Source organism: Phalangium opilio, unplaced genomic scaffold (genome assembly GCF_054372755.1).
Source record: "Phalangium opilio isolate 3A_F unplaced genomic scaffold, DU_Popi_V2 ptg000013l_1, whole genome shotgun sequence".
In the NCBI taxonomy this organism is placed as follows: domain Eukaryota; kingdom Metazoa; phylum Arthropoda; class Arachnida; order Opiliones; family Phalangiidae; genus Phalangium; species Phalangium opilio.
Genome location: NW_028324148.1, coordinates 9,442,192 through 9,469,157, shown reverse-complemented (window position 1 = coordinate 9,469,157; position 26,966 = coordinate 9,442,192). Strand labels below are relative to the sequence as shown.

The window sequence follows — 26,966 nt, the reverse complement described above, 5'->3', positions numbered from 1 at the left end:
TGTAAAGATGAAATAGTAGATATAAAGATAAATAAATAAATAGATGCAAAGATGAAAAACTAGATATAAAGATAAATAAGTAGATATAAAGATAAATAAATATATATGTACAAAGATAAAATCAATAGAAGACAAAGGCAAAAAGATAAATAATAAAAATAAAGACCTCGAATAAGAGGAATTTTCCTTCGTCAGAGAGAATACATTTTTTCAAATACACACCTTTAAACCAAGCATTACCACTAATGAAAACTCTAAAGTCGAAACAATTTATCCCTAAAAATTTTTTCATTTAACCTTTCGACATTCCAATTTCCGGAAGCCTGGTCTATCAAATATTTCTTCTCCTTCGACACCGCGGTGCAAACTAATATCTTCATCGTTTATACTATGTAGCTAAAAATGGGACATGATGCCAAAAATTCCTTTCTACGGCAAGGCGTGAAATGATTTATGTACGATCGCTTTCAAACTGAAGACAACAGTATTAAATACCGACGCGATGTTTGTTTTGGGATTTTGGCTCGTGGATTGAAACAAGCTGTTGATGTTGGTGGCCAACTCAATTTTCGGAAACATCTATTGATTAGTGCACAAAAGCAATAAGAGGCAACTAAGGGTCTCAGCTTATCTGATTATATGGGGCTATAACAAGCGATGCAATCTCTAAAACACCAGTTTTGAAGCTTAATCCTCCTTCCTTCAATAAGAGCAACTGTAATTCATCTAATGGTAACGCGTTCTAGGAATTATCGTTCTTTATACACTTAATGTGAGAAGTATTGCAGCAAAGGGGAACAGGCGTTGCCCACTAAGACGTTAATCTTTCATTTCATACCTCTATTTTAAGCGATGGTGGCATCTTCAACCACAAATTATGGAATCGGTTGAAACTTACTGACGTATTTCTTGCAATCAAAGCTTTATCATTTTTTTAACTCCAGCATTTGGACATTTTAATTATTTATATAAACTTGACAAAAAAATCTAATTTAGCCCTCTGTAATACTGTAAAAAGTGTCCTGGCATGTTGTGTTGCAGAGTTAATAAAATTGAACTGAATTGAATTATTATTACTGATAAGAAGTAACATTCTACAAATTTTCAGATTCCTTGTCTCAACCTTGATTGTAAGTCAGTCAGTCAAAACTTTTAATTATGAAGGAAGGTGACTGAACCTTTTGCCTTTATAAGGTTGTCTTGAGAGTTTCCTAAATAATAATTTTCTTTAATTGTAATAGAGCTAAGTTTTCTGGGTTGGATGAATTCTCGCTATGCTTACTACTTATCTATCCATTATCCACGTTATTTTATCTTTATCCATACTCGAAAATTATCCACAGAACTTGCATGTTAAATCGTATTATATCCACAACTTTGTTTATAAATAATCGGTTATCCACCAATTTGTGGATAATGGATAGAAAATGCCGAGCCCTACTATACTACTCAGTTTACTGTAATGGATTCCCTGTGTTTTCACTACTCAGTTCAATTGAAAGGATCCCCACTGTTTTTTACTACTCAGTTCAATATAATTGATCCGTAGTGTTTTTACTACTCAGTTGAATTTAATGTATCCCCAGAGTTTTTAAAACTAAGTGCAATATAATGGATCCCCAGTGTTTTTAAAACTTAGTTCAATATAATGGATCCCCTGTGTTTTAACTACTCAGTTCATTGTAACTAATGTAATGTTAGTGCATAAATATTCCCAATGCCCAACAGTCATTCAAAAATGCAAACCAAGAGTCAGTTGAAGTGAAGCGAAACACAAAATCAAATCACTATTGATGCCTTTTCAAGCTTTTACCGAATAAATAAAAGAGCGATTTCTTCGCAATTTTAAAATCGAGTTTTAGACAATCGATAATAGGTACAATGTGAGGCAACCAATAAAATATTCCGAATTTTGAAATTCAGAGTAAATTCAAAATCCATAATGTTGCCTGGGTTGCTTTAATGTAGCATTTCTAAGGAAAATATTATAGAAAAAATTCCCTGAAGTGACGGTAAAGGAACATTCAAGAACTGAAAAAAATTGTAGTTACGAATTTCAAGAAATTCGATTACGCCAAGAAGTGAAAAGAGAAAAGAATTTTAAAATAAAACGCCAAGTTGATACTAATAGGAAAACCATAATTATTGATGTTTTATTTCCACTAGAAGTTATACGACCACGTGTTAGGTGTTACCTCTCGGGGGAATTTTTCTTACTTTTTGAATCGCCATTTTAAAAGATGGCGGCATATACATTCCCAAGTCATCAAGCCCCTCTATAGAATATAGCGAACCAGTATATACAGCTCGGAATTATCTATCCACTATCTATGTCATTTTAGTTTTATCCGTACTCGAGAATTATCCACAGACCATAAGTTTATAAGATTTGATCCATAAGCATGACACTACCTATACTTCATAATGCTAGAGACTTACTAAGAGCTAGCTCAAGAATGGCGCAAAAATTAACTACACTCGGTTTTGCAGTCCATCTTCCTAATAGGTCTGTACTAAGCCTGTGGATATAATAATTTATGATGTTTCACCTACGTCACTTCATGACAAGCTCTCCGTAACCAGCGATAGACTTATGGAACATATCTTGTGACCTTATGACAGACGTTAACATTTGCAAAATCGTTTGGCAGTTACATCAACCATTATTACAAGTAATCAATTATTCACTAATTTGCGGATATGGGATGGATAATGCCGAGCTCTACCAGCATACTAAATAGCAAAGAAGTCGGTTGAGGCACAAATTTTTATGTTTTACAGTTCTGGCCCCCATTTTTTTAGAGTTTACTCTAACTTATCTATTTCGTTCATGTAAAACCCCTAGCTCATACATAGAAGAATCTTCTTTGAATATCATACGCATTGTTATTATGTTACTTATGAACCATTACTTAAATGAACCTTGATAAAGTCTTACTTTCTCGTGTAAAATAATAGTTTTGCCACTTTGTCATTGTAGGAATCCAAGTCTTCAACTTCGTCTCCTATGTAAGAAAGAAAAAAGTAATTATTGATCATTTCGGATATGTGTTGTATAAGTTTCGATTTACCTGATAGTGTAACAGAGCTTCCAATGATTGAATCAAAAAATATAACTAAAATTAAGAACACAGCCAATGGGTAATACTTCATCATATCCAGACACAGTACTCGTTTGATTTATTTCGTTCTGATGTTTTGACCGTCTGATTTATGTCGGTGTCCTGAAATAACAGAACAATATTGTAATCCTTCATATTGAGTGTTTTTTCATATTTCCGTTTTAGACGAAGCAAACGCTTTGATCCAAACTCGTGGACAAAGCGTACCGATTTTTTCCCAACAGGACGTTTTGGTTATGTTTTCTGACCCCCCATTTTCCAAAATCAAACATCCATTGAATAGTTCGTTGACCAGTTTATAAATATCACTCAAAGCAGTTAGATAGATTTCAGGCTTGTCAGTTTAAAAGATAGTAACATATTATCAATCCAAAAATGATTATCTTCTCTTACAGGTCGGCATTATCTATCCATTATCCACGTTATTTTATCTTTATCCATACTCGAAAATTATCCACAGAACTTACATGTTAAATCATATTATAATCCACAAATATGTTTAAAAATAATCGGTTATCCACCAATTTGTGGATAATGGATAGAAAATTCCGGACTCTATCTTCTCAACATGGCAATATCATAAACTAATAATCTCCCATTAAGTTTATATATATAGAGGTGATCTACAGTGAACTATTCTGCCCCCCCCCAGTGCCTACAATCCCTAGACACTACCACCGTGAAAGCCTTTCCTTTAGTGGACTCTTAGTATGATACGCAAGAGGTGATGAAAACCTCTACTCTTTAGCCGGCAAGGCATTCTTTCCGTCATTTTATGCCTCAAAATGTCTATACAAAGGCATGATCGCTTAAAACCATGTTAAAAAAGTCTTCGTCTTTTTCAGTTTCTTTTTCCGAAACGTGAAAACGTCACGTTGGGTGGAAAAGTACCTCGTGATTCGGGAAACAAACATAGGTTGGAGGTAAATAGCTTGTGAAAAGGCAAACGATAAATGAGACACCCTAAACTAAAACTACCACCCAAGAGAATTCTTTTAGCCGCAAAGGCGCTACCAGGAAAAGAATAATCTCTCTCATATTTTTTGGAATTTGGCGCCCGTAAATGAAGGGGGCAAGACACGTTACACCAAAGACGTAATGATGGACACTTAAAGAGGATTATCCGCTTATGGCTATACTTAATGTCTGTCATTCGATTTCAGCTATACCATTATGTCTTTTTCGTTTTGAGGCACCATTTTCAATTGTATACTAATGAGTAACATATCAGCAAAGTTACATAGCTAGAAGCCCCATTCTTTCAAAAATGTATACGAAAGTTTTTACCCAAACGCAAATCTTTGAAAATGGTGAGAGTTAGGACCAAAACTCATTTTATTTTTTAACCGAAGACGGGCTTATCTTCTGGCCACAAGTCAGACCCTTACATTTTACCACAGTAAAAGAACTTTAAGCCTAGCTTAACCCAAACGAGCATCGAATGAAAATACGCGGAAAAATATTCAAAATATGATAGGTTCATATTTAACTTTTATGGAACTTTTTCTTATATTAACCAAAGACGAAAATAACGTTTGTATAAGTTTGGAAATTTTAATACGTTTGGGCAGCGACCCGTTAATGCCAGCCACGTCGACAGAGGGAATGGACCAAAGAAGTTGCCTATGTTGGCGCATCCCAAAAGTCGTAAAAATCTGTATTTTCTTGCATGGGAATTTATATTTTTTAGAGCAGTAGTAAGGTGAAACTCACGTAAATCTTTTACATCAAGTTTTAGAGGAAGAAAGTAATAAATAACTCAAGGCCTGCGGGAGAGAGTTTTAAAAACTTCTGGCGGTAGAGCAATATAAAATATAAAGTGACAGGACACTTGCCACCAAAACCCCATCTGTTTGGACTTAAAGGGAATCAATCTTTCAATCTTGGAGTGAAACTTTTGGAACAAAATAAGTAAAGAAATACTTTGATATGTGTATGTTTTCAGAAATGTAATTTTAGGTTTAAATTAACCTTGGTGACATCTTGAAGAAAATGACACAGTTAGGACATCGCTTTGTTGCTGTAATAACGGCCTCGCACGCTGTATAACACCAGAAGTGAGATGAGACTAGAAGTGAAGGGCCCTAGCGTTGATAGTAGATCCTGGCACTAGTGAACAAATTAGAGGATTTTATGCCTCTTCCCACGCGCCTACACTACTGAGAAAAAAATGGGTCGAGTTCCAAAAACATTTCCTACCCCCTTCTCCTCAACCTAAAGCGGCGGAACACGGACCCGGCTCCTTGAATCCAGTTCGGCCGTCTACCACCGCGAGCGTCTCACGTTTTGGAGGGAAAATTCTGAAACCGCCACCAGAGGGCCAACCGTTGGTGTGTTATCAAGAATATTCACTTTCGCCGAGTGAAGAATTTGGTTAGCTCAGTACTTCTGGTCTCATCTCACTTCCGATAACACTAACGTCTATCGAGAACTATAGATATTTCAACCTAGTTGACATCATTAGTTGGCTAGAGCCTAGATGTAAGCCTTTCCGTTTTCCGAATACAGGGTGTTTCTGAAAAGTCCATCACAAATTAAGGGGCGTGTTTATGGGACCAAAATGAGCGGAAAGTACCAAAGAACATGGGGTGTACAACATTTTGTTACGGAGATATGGCCTTCCAAACATTCGCCCCTAAAACAAGGAAATATCCAAAAATGAGGAGTAACACTTAAGACCGACTAACCAGCTTGTTTAAAATTACTAGACAATTTCAATAGCCTTTAATCGAACAATTGATTTCTACCTTTACTAATCAGAAGCGTATAAATGAGTAGAAGTATGCCTACGGTGGTAATGTAAAATTAATCCCAAGTGACATGATGTTTCAAGATCTTCCCAGCACCAAGTAAAATGGTTCTGATTGAAGGGACTTTTATTAGCACAGCGTAAACAACGTTATTTTCAGGAATTAGTCCAAATGTCCACGGGCGGCATTACAAAAACGAGGCAGTCTTTCTAATGATACTTGGACATGTTGGAAGATCCCTGGCTTGTTCCTGTTATCTCAAACCGTAAAAAGCTACGCAAATCTTCATCATCACGGACAACACTCTTGTACGTTAGGTATGACCTTGAGAAAACCTAAAAGGACATCTCGAATGTATTTGAAAAACCCATCTCCAATTAAGATTTGCGTAGCTTTTTACGGTTTGAGATAACAGGAACAAGCCAGGGATCTTCCAACATGTCCAAGTATCATTCGAAAGACTGCCTCGTTTTTGTAATGCCGCCCGTGGACATTTGAACTAATTCCTGAAAATAACGTTGTTTACGCTGTGCTAATAAAAGTCCCTTCAATCAGAACCATTTTACTTGGTGCTGGGAAGATCTTGAAACATCATGTCACTTGGGATTAATTTTACATTACCACCGTAGGCATACTTCTACTCATTTATACGCTTCTGATTAGTAAAGGTAGAAATCAATTGTTCGATTAAAGGCTATTGAAATTGTCTAGTAATTTTAAACAAGCTGGTTAGTCGGTCTTAAGTGTTACTCCTCATTTTTGGATATTTCCTTGTTTTAGGGGCGAATGTTTGGAAGGCCATATCTCCGTAACAAAATGTTGTACACCCCATGTTCTTTGGTACTTTCCGCTCAGTTTGGTCCCATAAACACGCCCCTTAATTTGTGATGGACTTTTCAGAAACACCCTGTATATTCAAATGTCTAAGAAGAAATCTTACTAGTTTAATTGATTACATATTCAAGGACGTAAAACTACAAAATTAAACGCCACTACTCCTTTATTATGAAATTTCGATCGTTTTCTATATTTTGAATTAGTTTTCCAAAAGAAATCCAATTATTCTACTATTTAGCAATTACTACAAAAAGATTCAAAAATTTTAGAAGGATAATTGACCGACCACTCGGAAACACGTCATGAAATATTTTTTCTAATACCATATTGTGGCCAAAGGGATTGGTTCACGTAGAAAATATTCTTAAGATTATTCGTTTTTTGCCCTTAAAGGGCCAGTAGTATTAATTTATTCATTAACATGAATAAGTAACAGGCTTACCCTAGGTCGTCTCCTACTCAACGATAGGAGTAAGTATATTTAGTGGTAGCATAGCCAACTCGAATACTGCGCTCGCGGACGCAAGCTGCTAGGCCTTCATATAGGTCGAGCAGCTTGAGTACGTCAGTGCAATATTCGTGTGGGCTATGCCGTCTGCTACAAGAATCCGAAAGGCGTGCTCATATTCCAAGGTTTCCTTATTACTGGTTATAAAATTTACGACACACGAGTGGTACAAAAATATGCCTTCTCGTATCGATAAGCATAGTCATTCATGTTTGTGAATAGAGTCATGACAGTAATCTTTAATTTTAATATTACTTGATGATTCATGAAATTTGAGCTTAATAAATTGTATTTTAACTTTAAAAACGGAAAATAAAATAGATAACTGAGATCATGCCCTCACTTTTAACAAACAGTGTGATGTCATAATTGTTTCATATTCCTAGAGGTGACTTCAAAACTGTCGAAATATGGTGTAAAAGATTTGTAGCTCACTACTGGCGTTTCATTCATAGTGTTCCCTTATGCAACGCCTTACCTACTAGAGCGATATCATAACTGTACCGTTTTCTATAAAGAGCCTGTAAAGTTGTCGGCGGGCCGTTGAAATTTTAGAAAAATTTATTATTTTTAAAAAATGTTACTGACGTCAAAACCCGCGGGGGTAAGAAAAACGGAAGTCTTTACTTCTTTCCAGGAAAATAGTGGTAAGGTATTTTCCTATTTTTGTATTATTCAGCCTTAATCCAGCCCGCTGGTGATACAATAGGTCAAATCCAAGAGCCTTTGCTATTGCTATGGTGGGCGAATGTAGGAAACGCAGCGGTGTCTCGGGGGGATCATCTGAGCGGGCAGCCTCTGTAGGAGGCTCACAAGTCACAACCATTCACAAAAGAAATTAACCGGATGTGGTAATAAAGCCACGAAATAATTGTTCTTTGACGCGTTTTAAATCCGCTGCTGAGGTGAAAAAAAATTTCAACGGTCCGTCGACTGCTTTACAGTCCCTTTAATCTCTAAGAAACTCAAAGACAGTGCTAAGATTATAAATGGTCATCCGTAAAAAATGGTTAAGTATGTCCTAATTTATTATTATTTTTTATTAAAATAATTCATTCCAAAATTTAATTATCTATTTATACGATACTATCCCTTTAAGTGTTTCACTTTTCTTACATAAGAAACGTAAGAGGAAAGTACTTTCGTTCTTTTTTTAAGAGGACCGGAAAGTTTGATACCTGTGGTACGAAATCCCCTATGAGTAATCCCTATCCCATTTTACATACGAAAATATTTTTTTTTAATAATTCGTGGTTTATGGGGAAGCGCAATAATATATATTTTTCTTATAGACCAAATCTGTTTCTTTATAGATACGCAACCCAAAGGACAGAATCTGGTGCTTCTAGATACAGAAGACCAGTAAAACCCGAATTATAGTCTTCCCTTGGTCGATTTCTATTTACTCCCACGTTCATGGTGCTGGTGTTGTATCACAAACTGCACTAGGTAACTATAGAGGTGTCAGGCACTTTGCGTACTGAAGCGATTACGCGTAATCTTTAAATGCAGGAATTTATAAATAATTTCACTTAGATTGTGGGTGGATAATAACTTGGATAAAAGGTCATTTTTCTTAAGTGATAATTGGAAAATGTTGGTGTGGGTGGATAATAACTTGGATAAAAGGTCATTTTTCTTAAGTGATAATTGGAAAATGTTGGACACATTAAAGAGGAAGTAAGTTGTAAAGTTCAACGAGAGCTAGGTGGCCAGACACATTGGAGGGTTATTATCACACCAAATTACACGATTATCCTTTTCAAAATAGTTTATTTTATGCATTCGGGAACGTAAAATTTGAATATTCAATTGTTGTTACTTATAAGAATTTTTAACCTTAAAATAATAGTTATAAAACGACTATCTCGCTCTGGGCTCCATTCTATTTGAATTTCAAATCATATACACGGACACGGATCGCCGGGATCGGGTATGCTTGTTGAAATGCCCGACAACGTCATGCACTATGCCGCCATCTATCAAATTGATACGGCAATTGGCCTTTATCCGATTCAGCGCCACTGGCGTAGGATCTGAAAAAGGTTCGCTGAATCACCGCCAGGTGGCTCGAGCGCCATGCCATCTGACGGTTATTGTGTGAACCATCGTAAACTACCCAGTCTCTATTTTGGAGTAGTTTCCAGACCCACCGCCTGTGGCGCTCAATAGGAACAAGGCCAATTCCTCAGGAACAACCAATGACAAGCGTTTGGTAGCGCCAAGGCTTACTTTTCTACGGAATCTCTCTTCTGTGGACCTCACTACGTCGTACAAAATCCCTGCCCTGCCAAAAAAATTTCAATCTATAGACGTTGAATGTTCAGTTTTAAACTAAAGAGTTTGCTCAATTAAAGTGGATCAAGGAAATTTTTTAAAAGAAAAAACAGATTTAATTTTTTTGTGTAAGGGGAAAATTTCAAAGATGACTTTGTGTTTCTTAAAGAAATTCTTATGCTACAATACATAAATGGTAAAAGAATTAACCTTGTGTTGGCATAATTAAGCCATATCCGAAGTTACAGGAAGCTCATAATGATTTGCCTTTATTAAAAGGTGTTTAGAAATACCATAAGTTTATATGATATGTTTACATAAGTATGAAACTTCCCATACTTTGTAATGCTAGAGACTTAGTGAGAGCTAGTTCGAGAACGCCAGAATTGACTACACTCGGTAATGCAGTCCATCTTCCTATGTAGTCTGTACTGAGCCTTTGACAGCACCTCATCAGGCGTCGCTTTACGAGAATCTACGTCACGTCATGACAAGTTCTCAGTAACCAGTGACAAACTTATGGAACAAATCTTATTAACTTATGGAAATACTTATGAACGTTTTCAGACCTCAGCAACTAACATCTGGACAGGCTACAAAATAGGAAGTTTGATTACTTTGGAGAGACGCTTTTGGCGGCAGCTAGTGCAAATTTAGCTTTATAATCAAACACACGGCACTTTCTTGGTAACGTTATGGAACGTAGGATATTTGCATTTATGGGGGCAAACTCTCGCGAAAGAGCAAACGTGAGGTCCAACAATACCTTCCAGTTTACATTTTAAAATTAACAAGACGGCCCAAGGGCTCGTAATAGTAGCCATATCGTACGAGTGAATAGCCCCTCTATACCCTACCCTAATGAGTGGATAACCCCTCTATACCTTACCCTAATGAGTGAATAGCGCTATCTTTTTCAATGCTTAAATGATTTACCGTGCATAAAATCAGAGTGAATAGCCCCTCGATTCCCTACTCTAAACAGTGATTAAATTATAACCGTATAAATTTACTTATGCTGTAATTCTAATATTCCGGCGAATCGAAGAACATATAGTTTTTAGTGATAATCCCCTCGATGAGTTTACAACATAGACTTATGCCGATGCACTCTTATCGCATCTTATAAATTTCTAACAAGGACTTATGCCCAGAAACTTTTGAAAGAGAAAGTTTAGTTATAGTGATTACGCATTTTAGTGATTATCCCCTCGAATTACCTTTAGCAATGCTAAAATGATCAAACACATAACGCTCATTTAACACTATGTTAGCTCTATCTAAACCCACATTTGAATTCACCGCCAAAACGTTCCAGTCAAACATAACATAGATGACGATAGCTACCGAACGAGAACGAAACACATGAGGAGCGCGTTAGGAAACGGGGAAAATCGTTATCTTTTTAATTAGCACATACATAAAAAGAAAATAAATATAAACCCCAAACATACAAATTCATAAGTATCCGACCCCACAGATAAAAATTCAAAAGTATCCGACCCCACAGATTAAAATTCAAAAGTATCCGACCCCACAGATTAAGAGGTACCCCACCCCACATCACCCCGACATTTTAGAGATAAAAATAAATGATAAAAAACTCGGGGTTTCTATCAAGTCTCTATGGTTGAGTGGTAGAATGTTTGTCTACTACGCCAGCGACCCGGGTTCGATTCCCGGGTCTGACCTGAAAATTTTTTAATTAAAATTAAATCTCTAACCGAGCCCAGTAACCCCTATGGGTGGGTTGTGGTAATATAAAGTTCCTTTTAAGCTAAAATCTGACGATAACGAAGCGACAACCCCGGCCACTACTACTACTACTACTACTACTACGACGGCTCGGGTCAAACTAAGAGCCTATCGTATACTACGATATGGCTAAAAATCAGCAATTAAAATAACTCAAACTAAAAGAGTCACTCAGTCTAACCATGTAAGATGAAATTGATCACTGATCAGTAATCATCGCGTCGTCTGCTCCTCATGTAATGGAACTGGACATCTAGTCCTTGTTTTTCGCAAGATTGCAGCGCCAGTTTCATGAAGAGGTAGTTTTCGAAATAAAATGAACTAAGCTTCTTTGAACCACGCCTCTCCTTGGTCACGTGCCTCTGACGTATTTCAAATAATTTTTACCCACCCGCCGTTGGCCCTTTACAGTCCCTTTAACTTAAATTTTCCTAGCAAATATTTGTAATCTGTGTCACTAAGTCATAACAATCAGGTTTGTTTCACTTGGATGTCATATTTTTGAATTAATCCACATTTCAGATTGGATTCAACTAATCCGTGAGGTTTTATAAACTGAATTTGCTAAAAATACTAAAAATTGAGGAAAAATATATTCACGCGGTTCTAAAAAATACCACATCAGAGATTTTGTTGAAATTTTGCATGAAATATGAAAATCGTTATCTGATAAGCCTGAAATTATAATGTGTGTTCTTGTGGGTGAAACTGATAGGAATCATTGTGCGCCCGTGTATCCCATGTTAAAGAGTAAAAGAACATATGGTCTACAACATTAGTTACGTAGAGACGTGCTCCGAAACATTGGATTATGAAACATGAGGAGTAAGACTAATCAGCCAGCCAACTTTGTTTAGAAGTATTGGACAGTTTTAATGGGTTTCGATCAAAGAACGTTATTGAACTTTTATCTAGCAGAAGGGTACTATTAAATAAGTTCTATTGTGCGTACTAAAGCTATTCAAAGTGTCACAGCGTTTCAACATCTCACAGCATCCAATAGAAGAGTTTCTAATTAAGGTACCTTATATTCGCACAAAGCTAATATTGTTTGTTAGAGGTATTGTTCAAAATGTCCATTCTTTGGTGTCACCTGAGGGTCAAGTAAGGGGCCAATGTTTAGAAGCCCATATCTCCGTAACTAAATGTGGAAGACCCAAAGAACATGCCCTTTGATTAACGGTAGACATATCAGTAACATCCTGAGTTGATAAGTTCGCAATAATTTGTCTCCAAAACTGTCTGTTCTTCAAATCAAAGCTTAACAATAGAGTAAAGCCTTCTATTAGTGTCAGCAAATGTTTTTGCGATTTTTTGATTGAATAGGCTAAGTGTATTAGCTCTCAGTGGTGAATATAAGGCACTAACCAAGAGTTTGGCGAAGTTATAAAAGCCTCCGTTATAATTATACCAACTTTTTCCTTCCCATACATGCTCGGTTCGGTTTTCGTTTTTTTCCAATGAGTTTCTCATCAATTTTTATTTCCGTAAACAAATAAAAACTTACAACAAAAAATCACATACACTAGCAATTCATAAAGAACTCAGTTTCAATAATCTACTCTGTGCATGATTACATGTTTACACACGTAGATAAATAAATACGAGGCAAGCTTAATATGTTTTACTTAAATTTTTAATCAAAACCGATGATCCTAAACAATAAAAAGAACGCGTTGCGTGGTTAGGCGATATAAACTTCGCAATTTAGGATACACTTTCTCTAAAATGGATCTAGTTTACATCTCACAATGATGTAAAATGTTTCTAAAATTTTGAGGAAAATATATTAAAACATCGTTGAATGTTAATTATTCAATAATTAATCATATAATATCGTGACTAACTTAATCAGACGTCATATGTAGTTATAGTCTTCTCGAGATTTAATCTTAATCAAAATTTTTAATTACTAAATATTCAATTAATTTAGTTCACCATATACCGGTATGTACAGACTGTTAAAGAAGTCTTTGCGCGTTGCGTTTTTCGCACATATTTTACTATAATTCAAAAACTGTTAGAGCTAGCGCTCTGGAATAAAGTGCGTTATAAAAGTTTTGCATTTCTCTTTCATATTTTACCCGTTCCAAAGTTGTCCTTTGCATACTTATACCGGAAATCGGAAATGTCAAAATTATCAACTTTGAAAATATTGATTTCTCGAGGATATAAATGCGATTTTCGGATTCCTTGGGGTCGATTCATATTTGAAAAGTGTTCACCAAATTCAATTCCGATGAATAGGTCACGAGTAATCAGCCTTTATTCAAAATCTGGCAAACTTGGTTAGAGTGGCGATAATTCATCATCGAGTATCGAATCTTTGTCGTAATAATGCTTGTTAGATGTTATGGCACCTTATGCGTATATATATGATTGGTCTTGTGGCGCAATACTTTGAAACAAATCAGACGTTCATTAAAGGGATGGTGAAGTGGAAAATTAAGTAATTTTTTATTGATTCTTCTATAAGACCGATCTGCATAGTGAAACCTCCAGGAAATAACACCGAACGATTTTTAAACTACGATTAGTTTGAAATTTCATGGATAATTTTAAATATGGATCTCCGACCAATCGCGTAGCGCCCCGCCTTTTTATCAACAATTTTCTCTTGGAACGCTCCGTGTTGAATCAATTTATGGCGAGATTTGAAAAAAATTGCAAGATGTGACAATTGTGGCGCGAGACATGGAACGTGCCACGAGAATTTTGTTAACAAAAAGGCACGGCGTTACGCGATTGGTCGGAGGTCCTTATTTAAAATTATTCTTAAAATCTTAGCCTAATTTGAATATTAAAATCATAGCCTAATTTGAATATTAAAATCAATGAGAGGTATTTCCTAAATTTTTCATTATACAGACTGGTCTTATAATTAGTAGAAGAATCGATAAATAAAATCACTTAATTTTCCACTTCACCCTCTCTTGAAGAGAAAACTCGCGTCTTTTGAAGAGGAGAAGCGGTTTGAAAATATTGTTATTTGGGCCATGATATCATAATATTTAGAACTCATATTAATTACGTCTGGGTCTTCAGCCCAGTCAAAATCTCATTCATGATGGGATATGCACTGCACGAGATCCCTTCAAATAGACAAATTCGACTATTCCATACATGAAACAACTTCAGAGAAGAGGGCATCTATGTTAGGAATGTTCGCTACGCGATTGAGCTTCTTTAAACGGAGCCTGAGGCTGGCTATAGCCTCCCGCGTTTATCGCAAATGTGAGGCCAGGGATAGATTTAATTTTAGAAGTGGGAATAGAGAATAGAGTAATCTAGGAGCGCGTCAAATTCCCGGACCCTCTTCCACGGAAAGGAGGGGTATGAAAGAAGAGGCGTGTCAAAGCGACAAAAGTTAAAAGGAATAACGTCATAAAAAACTAGTTTAAGTGAGCCAATCTGAAATTTTAAACTTTTTATTACCTGTTGGAGGGAGGGGCTCTATAATGGGCTCTGAGTCGGACTGAATTAAACGCTAACCGTTCTCTATTCCTACCTCTAAAATTAAATCTATCTCTGTTGAGGCTTTATAATAAAGCCGACCGCAACCAAAAATGGGCAAAGGCGTATTTCACAACTGACGTTCAAAGCTACCGATGGCAAAACCTAAAAATTAAATGAAAAAAAAAAACAAAACGAATGCCAGTAACAATGATCATAACTGAAAATAACAGCTAACAGCTAAAACGAACCCGAACGGTAAACACTTGAAGTTGGTCTCTCTGCGCTGCTGGTCTGCTACTCCTTTCGTTTATTTTCTATGGCAAAAATACTAACTTTGGGAGGTATTGGGATATTAGGCCATTTTGTGTTTTAAGACTTTTATTGTGTAGGAAAGAAAACTAGCCTTTTTAAAGAAATTTTGGATAACTATTAATATCATTATTGATAACTAGTTAAAAGTTGAAAAATATTTATAAAATTTGGACGAAAATTTTCAAATAACAAGACTTCCTTCGAGTTTCATATTGATGAATGCTCGTGTGCTTTATTGAACTATTTAATACAAACAAGACAGTCACTTTCAGCTTTAATTATGCTTGATATTTTATTGGACATCCCATAGCCCTCAAAGGGAGGATGAAGAGGACAATAAAGTGATTTTTTTACTATTCTTCTTAGTTCTAATTATAAGACCATTTTGCATAGTGAAACATCCAGGAAATACCGTCTGCGTTCTTGAACTATTTATTACAAACAAGACTGTCACTTTCAGTTTCAATTGTAGCCATATATTTTACTTAACCTCCCTTAGCCCTTAAACACATTTTTAATCTTTTATTAAATGACAGACATAAACGCTAAATCGGGTTCAAGTCGGGCGAGAGTGCGGGCCAATCCAAAGCGTCAATTCCTTCGTTCTCCAGAAATCTTGCAAGGAATCTGGACGTATGGGCTGGGCAATTGTCCTGCTGAGCCTGAAACCATACACTAAAACAATGTTTTAAGTTAGTTATTAATATTAATACCGGTCACGATGTGGGCTGGTTACTCATACGGAGAAAAACATACCAGCGAACAGGGCGGATCTCTATTTTTAATATTACAATGCTTTACCTCCTAATTTCATTAGAGTTTATGTCTGTCTTTTAGAATACGATTGAGAATGTGTTTAATGGGAGGGTGAAATGAATAATCAAATAATTTTTTATCGATTCTTCTACTAATTATAAGACCGTTCTGCATAGTGAAACATCCAGGAAATATATCCGAATGATTCAAATTAGGTTCAGATTTTACGGAAAATTTTAAATAATGACCTCCGACCCATCGCGTAACGCCCTGCCTTCCTATTGACAAAATTCTCGTGGCACGCTCCACGCCGAATGAAATTTATCGCGAGATTTAATAAAAGTTGCTTGCGATGTGACTATCGTGGCGCGTGAGCGTGCAACGGAAATTTTGATAACAAGAAGGCATGGCGTTAAGCTATTAGTGAGTGGTGCTTATTTCAAATTATCTTTAAAATCTGAACCTAATTTGAATTTTAAAATCATTCGGAGACTGTATTTCCTGGATGTTTCACTGTGCATATAATGGTCTTATAATAAGAAAAATCGATCAAAAAATCACTCTATTTTCCGCTTCATTATTCCTTTAACGGCTAGGGGATGTCCAATAAAAGCAACAATTGAAACTTAAAGTGACTGTCTTTTTTGTAAAAATTTGTTCAATAAAGCACACGAACATTCTTCGATTTGAAACTCAAAGGAAGTCTTGTTATTTAAAAATTTTCGTCCAAATTTTATAAATAAATTTCAACTTTTAACTAAATATTAAAAATTATCCAAAGTTTCTTTAAACAGGGTCGTTTTCTTTCCTACACAATAAAAGTCTTAAAACACAAAATGGCGTAATATCCCCAATACCTCCCAAAGTTAGTATTTTTGCCATAGAAAATAAACGAAAGGAGTAGCAGACCAGCAGCACAGAGAGACCAACTTCAAGTTCGGGTTCGTTTTAGCTGTTAGCTGTTATTTTCGGTTGTGATCATTCTTACCGGCATTCATTTTTTTTTTCATTTAATTTTTAGGCTTTTCTATTTGAACGTCAGTTGTGAAATACGCCTTTGCCCATGCTTTGGTTGCGGTCGGCTTTATTATTAAGCCTCAACAGAGATAGACTTAATTTTAGAGATAGGAATAGAGAACGGTTAGCGTTTAATTCAGTCCGACTCATAGCCCAGTATAGAGCCCCTCCCTCCAACACGTAATAAAAAGTTTAAAATTTCAGATTGGCTCACTTAAACTAGGTTTTTATGACGTTGCTTACTGGGACGGCGAAAAATACGTAATTCCTTTTTACCTTTGTCGCTATGACCAGCCTCTTCTTTCATATCCCACCGTCCCGAGGAAGGGGGTCCGGGACTTTGACTCGCGCCCACATTACTATGTTCCCTATTCCTGTTTCTAAAATAAAGATCTTTCAATGGCCTCACATTTGCGCTAAACGCGGGAGGCTATGGGCAACCCCAGGCTCCGTTTAGCGAAGCTCAATCGCGTAACGGATGTTCCTAGCATAGAACCCATCTCCTCTGAAGTTGTTCCATGTATGGAACAGTCGAATTTTTCTATTTGAAGGCATCTCGTGCAGCGCATACGCCATCATGAATGAGATTTTCACTAGGCTGCAATGAGTCGGGCTGAAGACCCAGACGTAATTAATATGAGTTCTAAATATTATGATATCATGGCCCAAATAACAATATTTTCAAACCGCTTCTCCTCTTCAAAAGACGCGAGTTTTCTCTTCAAGAGAGGGTGAAGTGGAAAATTAAGTGATTTTATTTATCGATTCTTCTACTAATTATAAGACCAGTCTGTATAATGAAAAATTTAGGAAATACCTCTCATTGATTTTAATATTCAAATTAGGCTATGATTTTAATATTCAAATTAGGCTAAGATTTTAAGAATAATTTTAAATAAGGACCTCCGACCAATCGCGTAACGCCGTGCCTTTTTGTTAACAAAATTCTCGTGGCACGTTCCATGTCTCGCGCCACAATTGTCACATCTTGCAATTTTTTTCAAATCTCGCCATAAATTGATTCAACACGGAGCGTTCCAAGAGAAAATTGTTGATAAAAAGGCGGGGCGCTACGCGATTGGTCGGAGATCCATATTTAAAATTATCCATGAAATTTCAAACTAATCGTAGTTTAAAAATCGTTCGGTGTTATTTCCTGGAGGTTTCACTATGCAGATCGGTCTTATAGAAGAATCAATAAAAAATTACTTAATTTTCCACTTCACCATCCCTTTAATGAACGTCTGATTTGTTTCAAAGTATTGCGCCACAAGACCAATCATATATATACGCATAAGGTGCCATAACATCTAACAAGCATTATTACGACAAAGATTCGATACTCGATGATGAATTATCGCCACTCTAACCAAGTTTGCCAGATTTTGAATAAAGGCTGATTACTCGTGACCTATTCATCGGAATTGAATTTGGTGAACACTTTTCAAATATGAATCGACCCCAAGGAATCCGAAAATCGCATTTATATCCTCGAGAAATCAATATTTTCAAAGTTGATAATTTTGACATTTCCGATTTCCGGTATAAGTATGCAAAGGACAACTTTGGAACGGGTAAAATATGAAAGATAAATGCAAAACTTTTATAACGCACTTTATTCCAGAGCGCTAGCTCTAATAGTTTTTGAATAATAGTAAAATATGTGCGAAAAACGCAACGCGCAAAGACTTCTTTAACAGTCTGTACAACATATTTTTGTGATTAGAGTATGCCTCATGGATTATAAACATTATTAATTTTATAAACTAAGTATTTCTTTGAACATCTCTAAAATCAAGCGTAATAGGCTAGCCCCTGTATTATCAATAAATTAATACGAAACACTCGTTCTTCTAGCTTACCTTAACGGGCGCCTAAATTACTAGAGCTCGGCATTATCTATTCATTATCCACGTTATTTTATCTTTATCCATACTTGAAAATTATCCACAGATCTTACACGTTAAATCGTATTATAATCCACAACTTTGTTTATAAATAATCGGTTATCCACCAATTTGTGCCGAGCTCTATAAATTACTCTGTTCTCCATTCCTACTTCTAAAATTAAATCTATCCCTTTTAGATACTAAGGAAGAATCAATTAATTTCAATAAATACTGATTTCAAACGGAGTCCACATAGCTAATAGAATATCTATCCTCATGTACATTTCTGTTTGAATTTTGTGGGCAAGGCTCGAGTGTTTCACGACTATTTTCAAGTCGTTTTTCATACTGTGATTTCATTGGCTCGCTGTGGGGTGCTAATTGAGACCAGGCTCGTGCGCACAGTTCAAGGCGAAACGAAAGAAGTTATATGTCACACATGAAATTCGGAATTTACAATGATTAGCTTCTCGCTCAAACGGAGAACTCGAGAAATGTCTGTTTGGTCTTCAGATTGATCGTTTTTTGTCTCTTTAACTATACCTTATTAGCAATTTAATGAAATTTATCTATAATTAAATCGACCTAATAGTGAAAATCCTTTTTTCTTCTATCTCGGACATAATATTCCGGAAATAAAGATAAGAGGATTGTATATTTTTCCCAAACGTACATGGTATCTCCATTCGACATAAGCTTTCCCGGATATTCCTGAGAGATTTTTGGGTGCATTCTTTATTTCTTTGGATGCAAATGCAGGCCTTCCACAGATTTGTAAATGTCATCCACTTCTACGTCCAAAATGCAATGACCATGTCAAGGGTTTTGACGAAACCCAAGGGATGATTTTTCTTATTCATACAAATAAAATCCCAAATGTAGAAAAGTTCAGCTTTGACATTTTTAAGAAACTTGAAAATTTGCGTATGCAAAGCAGACTTATTATTTTAAAGAAAAAAATTAAACTCTTTCATTTCAAGAAACGTTTTAAGCGTTACGTTACATTTAACAATAATGGTTACTTTTTCTTTAATCTATGGGATATTGATCTGCTTCAGTTAAAATAATCGATTTATTTATTTAGTAAATGTTAGATATTAATGAAAAAACAAGGGCAAAAATCAGTTTGCAATACTCCGTGTGGTTACCAATGTGCTTAGGTTGTACAGCACCTAACAAGGATCTAAGTTCAGACAATGGCTCGAAGAGTGCCACATAAACTTGAGAAATGCCTGGAAAATTCAATACTTGCGAGATACAGTAACCACGACACCATAAGGTGCCATTTCCAGTTTATCTTGATTTATTCTCTCCGTAAATCGTAAAAAATCAACACAATCACAAATAATCCTTGCAGTAACTAATTTCACAATTTCGCTTGCCAAAAACTAAATTCATCAACTGAATGGTCTATGGAAGGCGTTCCCGAAGTCTATCGAATTTCGAAAGAAAACTCACCGCGACTAATCGCCTCTCAGTGAGTGACGGCATATACGAAAACTGGTTCTGAAGTCGTGAAACTGGTGGGTTAGGGACCATATAAACTCATACGGGACTATAAAGCAATGCGAATTTCCTCTTTTCCAGTATGAGCTTAAAAATGACTCTATACTTTTACAAACTCTTAAAAGGCACCTTTCACAACTTATTTTAGAACCGGAACTTTATACTGAACTTCAAAACCGTCCTCGTACCACTATTTTTGAACTATCAGAGCTGTCACTTTTACCAGTCCCCTTAACTATTGCAATATCCATGAAATCGCGTGCACTCCCTTTTTACATGCATTAAAGGTCTACTAAATAACTAAAATACTAACCAGGCATCATCGTATAACTCCGTTGGTTATTACATAACCACACAGATTAATAAATGGTTGAGTCTGTATCATAGTGAAGTGACCCTCTATGTCTTATTTAATCTACAGGTATCTCATAAGGGTGGGTCCAAAGACTATTTATTAATTAATTTCTATATAGACCGGAACCTCTTCCTGCTTCAGCTCTCTTAGAACACCCGTGCAGCATAGTTAGTAAACTGATAAAAGCAATACTGGAAGAAGGTATACTTCAAAGGGATAAGCAGCTTCAGGCGGTGGTTATCCTGTAAAGTAAATGCTTTGTCGTCAGGGGTCAAAATGCCCATTCAATATAAGAGAAAGTTTCTTATCCTTAATGTTTCACCGTATTTCCATTTTTCTTTGATGTATTTGTGGATTTTTAATCATAACTAGCTAAGCTACCCTGCGTTGCGTGGTTGTTTCAAAGAACATGAATCCTTGAAGAATTTCCTGTCTATGTAGATATTAAACACTAAATAGCCTTTACCCCACTCAAGTGGTATATCTGCTTGATACAGTTATTTTAGAAACTAGCATTTTCACAACTTTCAAATTCATTAAAACTATCCTTAATTAGGGACTATTCATAAAGATAAATGTCACGGGGTCTAGAATGAGACATTCTTTTTACCCTTAATGGCTAGGGGTAAGTAATCGTAATCAAGAAATCAAGGAATTCGTTCAGTAATTATCGGAATTCACGTAAAAATTCACAAATCAGTAATCAGGTGTACAAACCTTTGGCGAATGACTAGCCCCTCGGCTTCAACACTTTCCACAGTTTGACCCCAAGAACACACCTTTTAATTCATTTCAGACTTATCAGAAACACCCTGAATTTTTCCGATTTATACCATTTAGAGCTCGGCATAATCTATCAATTTATCTTTATCCATATTCGAAAATTATCCACGAAACTTGCATATTAAATCGTAATATATCCACAACTATTTTTTTATAAATAATCGGTTATCTACCAATTTGTGGATAATGGTGAGAAAATGCCGAGTCCTAATACCATTGTTACTGTAGCTATTTTTATAACAAATAACTGTTCACCTGATCTTTTCTACACGGTGTAAGATTTTTGAAAATTTTAAATTTCGTTTTAAAGCTTAAGTTTCGAAACAACAAAAGGTCAAAAACATATTAATGTAAAGCCCCAAGAAGGGCTGAAATTTCCCCAAATCCCTTAATGCATATTTAAAGCGTGGGAAGGAAACGCGCACCCGTCGTTTCAACAACAAAAAAAACTTCGTTATATAAATAGGCCTTGTTTATTTCGAAGGAAAATAGGCAAAGCTTCTTGGCGAATTGTTCAAAATTTTGTATTTTTGAAGTTTTTCCAAAATCAGCATTTCAGTTTTCAAATTAACTGATGCTTCATTTGCCTACGCAATTTAAAATTTTTCTTACCCATCGCATTTAAAAAAGATATTGGAAACCTGTTTGGGCTACAAACAAATATGTTAGAAAGCTTTCAATTATGTTAAGTCTCCTACAGAATTGAGTTTTAGAAAATTGTGACCTTTTGACCTTTGAGAACATTTTCATCCAGTGCTAACTGATTTAAGAATATTGTCGTGATTGCTTACAAAACTTCTAACTATTACACTGTAAAAAATAATTCCTACTGTATAATTTTTACTCCATACTTCTTAGTAGTTTAGATAAGAAACGTGCCAATAACTTAATAACTTAACCACTTGCCGATTTCCCTGAAATTTCTAAAATATAAAATTGCTCTAATTTTCAAACTATAGGCCTATTGTATAATAAGTGTAAACTATAATAACAATGAGATAGAATATATATTTTAAACCTAGAGTCGCAACGTGTGATCTCGAGATCGACTTTTCGCGATACACTTTTTGTCGAGCATGAATCTTTATCAAATACGGGTGGCGCCACCTATTAATCACTTGGAGAACTTTTTTATTACCGTCTGCTGCTTTAATCTGCGTAACATGCTGTCAAGGTAATTTTTAAACGTGTTAAATAAAATACGCGATTTAAATAATAAAAACTCTAGTCCTTTTTAATCTAATAGATGAAATAAAAATCATAACGATGTTTCTGATTGCAAATAAGCAAGTAGAAGTTGTAATTAGTTCCGCTAGAGGCTCACTGATGGCGCTGTCATGTTTTGATAAACGTGCTTGATAAAAACAATCTGTTTCGCGGAAAGCCGATTTGAATTGTAACTCTTTCTCATTGAAAATAACTGGGCTAAGAAAAAGTTAAATTAAAAAAACAAAGTGGGCAAACACCAGACTCTATTTTACCCGCGACTTTTGAAAAGGGTCTATTAAATTAAATTTATATTGTATAATTGTACATACATCTCAACTACTTGAGACATAATGAAACTTTTAACATAATTTTAGATTAATTGGTAGCTCTATTATACGCCTGTAAAGCTTCAAACACGTCACGTCACAATTTGCCTGTGAGGAAAATACACCCTTTTCTGCTGCTTCCCTTGGGGGATAATACGTGAATGTTAAAGCTATGCTCACACTTGCACGGGAGTCGGTTGACAACTCGTTTGCCCGACTAGTTTTGAAACACTCTTTATTGCCAGTTAAAAGCGATTTCAACAGTCTCGGTTCAAACCTTAAGACGTTCCTGCTATCCGGTGAAAGTATCCTTAAGACTAGTCTCATTCAAGGTGAAATACCCCTGAAAACTAGAAGCTAACCTCCTAATAAACTGGTCTCCGGAGTCCGGATTGGTCCCTGCTTTTGTTCTCCTATAGATTTTCAATAAATAAACTGGTCCCGAAGACCAGTAACCCCCACTTCTTGAATTTAAAAACTAGTCCAAGCAATTTATAAACTGGTTTTGGACCAGAGGAAGTGTGCTTTTTCCCAGACTGACCTCCAAAGCCGCTTTAAGCTGGTTCGCGTTTGTATTTTGTAATCAGTTTTTAGACTATCAGTTTTGTTCACACTTAACTTCGAAAGCGTTTTGAATCGCTTCAAATTGGTTTCCCGTGTAAGTGTGAACGTGGCTCTAGATTAGAACAGTCTCGAATATTTTTCTTTTTTAATTTCTAAGAGCTCATAAAATAAAGAACATAACAAATTTGAATCTGAAATATTAATAACGATATGACCAATTATGTTTTGAAGCCTACGCTTTATGTTTGTCTCAAAAGCAGATGACGGCTGGGGGCAAGGGTTTCCAATATTTCCCATGACGTCTCTGCGTAGTCTCTTGTAAGCTAGTTGCTCGGTACTTCTTTAATATTGTAGATGATTCAATTTTAAAAATTCATTATTTTATATATTCCTTCAAATTAAAAAGTTGAAATTCTAGACTGATTTTTATCATATTTATCTTACCAAGAAGATGAAGAAACTAAGATCCTAAAGCTCAATTCTTATTCGGCTCAATTTTGGCTTGACGACGAAACTTGAACGAAATCACGTCACTCTGACCGTGTAGTTACAAAATGGCGGACCTTTTCGCCACTAATATTTCTGCTAATATCTTGGCCACTATGTTCATACGGTACTAGCTGTTACCCGCGGCGTAGCCCGCGTATAATTCGAACTTCTATCAAAGTTTTTAACGAAGTGGGTAGATTTTAATGAAAACTAAAAATTTTGTACGACATTATTTTCTAGTATATCCAACCATTTGGTGAGCAAACGCCGATAAAGTAGCCAATCTTGATTTACAAATATTGAGATTAAAATTGTTTACAAAAAGTATAGCCTAAATTACTGAGGAAAAGTGTAGCTAGTGAAATTAGTTGGCGTGGTAGGTGAAATTGGTTTTCGAGGTAATTACCACTGATGAAATTTGATGTCGGGCTTACGCGATGCGGGTGAAAGGTGATTGTAGGGTATGGGAAGGACCTTTTGTGTCTAATTACCTTTCGATCAACATAATATATAATTATTTAAATTTTTATTTAAAAAATTGTTTTTATCGAAAATAGAATATAACCTATGCTACTCGGGGTAGTAGTGTAGCTTTTAAATAGCAAATTAGTTTTTAGAATCGATTCATTAGTTCCAGATATTATGCCCTACGAGAAAACCAACAAACATTTTTTTACCTCTTTAAATTACCAAGTGATATCTAGTTTATTAGGGAGACAGTATAACATGCCTAAGTATTCGTTTGCCATAGTCCCAGTCCCCCTTTCAAAATACAAGGGGGACGTACAAGGAGGCCGGGCTATTTCGCCTCCCCTCAGTCAAAAAGTACTTAATTTTCGTCATTTGCGTCGCGCTGATGTAAGTTTTCAAGAACCCATGAGATGCTGGTTGTAATTTAGAGGCGGGGATTAACTCCGGACCTACGTTTGGACTGGAGATAAAACTGGAAACGTGGCGAATTTATACCCTCTCCCTAATAAACTAGATATCACTTCTTGATAATACTGGTATAGATATAGAAAACTCACAAAAATGGACGGAAAAACAGATCTCGTTATAATAGTTTAGTGAAATTACTATAAAAACCGTGCACCCTTCCTTAAAACATTAAAGCCAGTATCAATTCATATATAAGAGAGCTGTATCTCTCTACGTCATCAATGACGTTTGGTGGAATACCGAGGTTCGCAAGTCCAACCGAAGAAATTATTACATGCTTGAAGGAACAGCAATTCCGTCTAGCTCGGCGTGTAATTTTCCATTGAAATCTCATTCCGCCGTATTCGGTCGTGATTTTCCGCCGAGTAACTCACTCGAAGTGAGAGCTAAGCTTAAATCCAAAATCACAACAACCTTGATGCAATTTGATAAGCTATATTATAATCGAAAAATCTAATTATTTTCACTAATGAAAGTTTAATATAATATTCCAGAGTTCGCTTTCAGACTTTATTAGTGTTCGAACATAATTTAGCAGACAGAGGATGGTACTAGAGGCTATGGCTTCAAACGTTTTAGTAAGGTCTAAAATTGGTCATATATCATATATGATCTCCCTTATGTGATTTAACGCCTTATTAAATTTTGTAGAGAAAATTTATACTCTTATCAAGTCCTTGGGCGATTTTGAAGGTTAGCAAGTGTGCGTAGAAAGGGTAATTCTGTTAGATTTCAATTTAAAACCATATTCTTGATATTGCTACACTTTCTAAAGGCTAATATACTTTAACTTTTATTACATTGGGACCGAAGATTTCATCTAATTATATTTAATAGTTTTAAGGAAAAAAAATCGTACCGAAGTTCATGCTGAATTGAACATATGAAAAATCTTTACCAAAAGATTAATAAAAATTTTTAACATTTGACTAGAACTTATTCATTTTAGTTTGATATGTTCAATTTATGAGAAACCTTTGAATCTAAATGGTTTATAACGTTTTTAATTTTTGTATCTCCTGATATGAGACCGCAATAGCAAGCTGCAAATCATTACAACTGACAGGACTTGGTGTTCCTCTTATTTCGCCTTTTTTATTGCAACCCTTAGATGCCTTACCTCCACCAAACGATGTACTGATTATCGTTCCCCTAACATGATATTAGTCTGTCGGACCCTGATATGATGCATCCGGTAAAAACTTACCTCAGTTACCAGATAATCAATGACGCCCTGTAAATGGTTCAGAGGGGGCAAGGATGTTTGATTAAGAAACGTGGGAGAACATGAAAACCATATCAGAAATATTAAATTCAAAATAATAAACTTTCTTAGCTCCGTATTAGAAACTAAACATTAAATGAAAGTAAAATTTCAACGGTAGCATATGTTACTTCTGAATATAGTCAGGAATCATACATATCTCTGTGGCTTTTATTTGTGATATATTTTCGCTGCAGTGTTATTCATTGAGGCGTTAGATATAAAATTATATACGGGAATTAAGTCATAAATGACATATTTACTTTAGTCTAGGTAAATTTATACATTCCGGTGTTATAAAGCTTACCCTTTTTTGCGAGACAGGAACAGGAAGATGGTATATTTGCACCACGAGTTGATTTTCGATTGAAATCTACGGCTCTGTTTTGTTTGTCTTTTTTCTGTTGAACTTTGAAAACAAATGTGCACTGGTTAACCGGCGCAGTCTGTTCTGACTCTCTTTAATTCTCGTAAAGTCCACCCTACTTCCCAATAGTTTTCACTGTTGCATCCAGACCTGCGTGGTACGAATTTATCGATCACCGCGTATTGTGTAGGCTCCTTTTGGACTCGATACCGTTTTAAAAATTTCGTTTACTTTTTCTCGTGACACCAGTCAAAAAAGAAATAGCGAAGTTCGTTACGGTGACGGACAGTTGAAACTTTTCAAATAGGCTGAAGTTTTTTAATGATGAAAATTCGCGAAAAAACATCATTCAAAGGGTATAGGTTCTCTCGCTTGTCAAGATGAAAAACTTCAGTTGAAAATGTTAAAACTTAAAGTCGTTGAAGCGAGTGTATCTTGCTTTTATAAGATTAGCGTCAAATTATCAAATTGAAAAGGCACCGTTG

At 35.7% G+C, this 26,966-nt stretch overlaps 1 protein-coding gene across 2 annotated transcripts in view; it reads right to left on the bottom strand.

Moving 5' to 3' along the window:
- Nucleotides 1-26,649, bottom strand: part of LOC149708861 (xibalbin-1-like) — a 31,665-nt gene extending 5,016 nt beyond the window's left edge. The window contains exons 1-3 of one of the 2 annotated variants that reach the window (XM_089864370.1): nt 26,422-26,649; nt 3,072-3,224; nt 2,939-3,005 (exon numbers count right to left, since the gene is read on the bottom strand). In XM_089864370.1, coding sequence (XP_089720496.1) covers nt 2,939-3,005; nt 3,072-3,156 — 152 coding nt within the window. In that variant the 5' untranslated portion in view covers nt 3,157-3,224; nt 26,422-26,649. Of the gene's footprint in view, nt 1-2,938; nt 3,006-3,071; nt 3,403-26,421 lie in introns of those variants that run through there. The other variant, XM_089864371.1, reaches the window with a different exon arrangement.
- Between the last annotated feature and the right edge of the window lie 317 nt (nt 26,650-26,966).